The following is a 2500-nucleotide window of genomic DNA, read 5'->3' on the forward strand; positions in this document are numbered from 1 at the left end:
CCATTCACTTACTGATGATGCACATAATTTCTGATCCAAGAAACTTATCTGTATCCATACCAAGCTAATGCACCTTTGCAATTCAGATCAAATACTACTCTCTTTAGATTAGAAATAAATAAAAATTAAATTACAGGAAAGGGAAGTTATTTAAGGAACTTATTTGTTGCTGGCTGCACATAAGATAGGCACTGCTTTTTGTGACTGCTGCCTAATGCATTAGGGAAATGTGGCAATAACCAGCACCAGATTACTGCTTCCAAACAATCAAGCTGCCATTTTTATATGATAGTTAATATTTAAATGACATACTCCTGCATCTGCTGACAATTGATGTAATGGTAATACTTTATGAGTCAATATATATTTAATCAGTGGAAACTGTAAAAATTGATGAGAAATATATAACATGGGTGCACTACACTGTGTAGCAGCTCTGTTAAATAAGAACTGTTTCATATTATTATTGTTTTTTGAGGATCCTTGGGATTATTTTAATTTTTTTTAGAAATTATGTGAGGGCATCTTCCCATTTTGTGTACTGTAATAAGACTAAAATAAATTAAAATCTCATTTTTGTTAAGAATAAAATTAGTCACTGTGTTCTATTCCTACAAATATTTTCAAGTGAGATTTGAAGCACTATGAATTTTACTTACATGCTAAATTCTGACATGAAGCATGATGGCCCTATTTCAAAGAAAGATGGACACATGATTAATATGAAAATTAGGGAGATGCAAGTACCTGAACTAATAAGGTAGTCCTTATTCAGGCTGGACTACCTTCAGTAATTTCACCATTTTTCATATGTCAGCTCTGATGTGGGTTACTGGAAATAAGCAGCTCTGTGGAAAGCATTTCTTTCTACTTGGGGAATTTAAGGGCATCCAAGTACATACATATTTTGTGGTGGGGGAGAAATCCTGTATGTACAAATGAAGCTAGCCTTTTTGTCTAGTTACTAAATCAAGATAAAATTTTTGTATGAATATTGGACTTGAAAACCTGTCAAAAAATCGTTTTGATTATATATGTGCAAGTTTTACTGTCCTATAGTTAAATAAAAAGATTTGATTTTCTAAAGTATCACTGCAATGCTATCTAAAAACCTGTTATTTCAAGTGGAACTATACCATGTTTTTTCTAAACACACAAGAACCATTAGAAAAGAACAATAGCTACTTGCAAAGAGATATGCATATGCTAAATAAATATGACCAAAGCCTGTAGCTCCAGTACAAAGTAATTTTAAATTGTAGAATCATTTTTGGGCAACAGTACTATGACCTTGAATAGAAAGTATATGGCATTAATGATATCTTAGGTGGGTATTATATAGGGTGTGAATTTACTATAAAAAGATTACTATTTCTTTTTTCTGATACTTAATAAAAAATAGTTGGGCATTGCTTTTTTGGCTTTTGAATACAAATCATAACGTATTATGTAGTTAAAGCATGAATGATAACTCTAAGCTGTTAATGAATTTGGATAAATGTTCACTGTATACATAGAAATATTTTGTAATGTAAATTATTTGTATGACTCTACGAAAGAACAATATAAATATCATTACACCTCCCTGTTTTAGTGTGGGAGGCTAATGGACTAGATTAGTTGAGATTATTTCTCTGTAAGGGAAAATACTTACTGCATTTGTATAGATAAATCCTGTAACATTTCAGGTTCTTGTCTGAATATTGGTTTCCCACTGTGTAGTGTGGATTGCTGCCACATGTTCTCTTGTCTGACATGTTTGTTTCAAATAGTTGAGCGCAATATAAGAGAAGGGCCACTAATGTTGCATATGGTGTTTGGCACTTGCTTTTGAATATACAAAGAGATTATGACGTTGACAAGATAATGAGAATTTAAATATATCCACTGCTTGAAATTCTCTTCTTATTTCCATTACTGTAAGGTGGACTTTGCACCATCATTGATGGCTCGAATTGTGCTGGAAAGATTTTTACAAGAACAGGAGCAAGGTATCCGTAAGTATTTTTAAAAACTTTTTCTGATATTAAAATAAAAGTAATTAACATGACATTGTGAGTGAGTTAATGAGAGCCAGATTTGTATCTTGAACAGCTAATGATGATTAAACTGTATGTAAAAAGACCACCCACAATTTCAAAAACTAACCAGAGAGATTCCTTCTTTTTATTCTTCAATATTCAGTTTACCTGTCCCTTCAGGAAAATATAGCATATTAAGATCCAAAAGTTATCTGACTTAATATTTTCTGCTATTAAAAATGTTAGTAACTGATTACTATGAATAAGACTTAAAAAGAAACCAAAGCCGCCTTTTAATACTGCTACATTGGAGAAATGCTGCTGCTACTAATGCAAAAGTGAATTTAACTGGTCTCAGTACAAGAAAATAAAAAAAAGGAAAAGAATAGAGCTACAGGAGGAGGTTCAAGCCTAAATTAATTTGCCACTGAAAAAATACATTTTGTTATTTTCTCTGTGTCAACTGCATGATTAAAACC

At 31.7% G+C, this 2500-nt stretch overlaps 1 protein-coding gene across 2 annotated transcripts in view; it reads left to right on the forward strand.

Moving 5' to 3' along the window:
- The window catches only part of CUNH15orf41 (chromosome unknown C15orf41 homolog), a 346277-nt gene that overhangs the window by 53534 nt on the left and 290243 nt on the right, over positions 1-2500 (forward strand). For both annotated transcript variants that reach the window (XM_019518946.1, XM_019518947.1), the window contains exon 5: positions 1925-1997. In XM_019518946.1, the coding sequence (XP_019374491.1) occupies positions 1925-1997 (73 nt within the window). The remainder of the gene's footprint in view (positions 1-1924; positions 1998-2500) is intronic.

Source organism: Gavialis gangeticus, unplaced genomic scaffold (assembly GCF_001723915.1).
Source record: "Gavialis gangeticus isolate Ggan-Ray unplaced genomic scaffold, GavGan_comp1, whole genome shotgun sequence".
NCBI classification, from domain to species: Eukaryota; Metazoa; Chordata; order Crocodylia; family Gavialidae; genus Gavialis; species Gavialis gangeticus.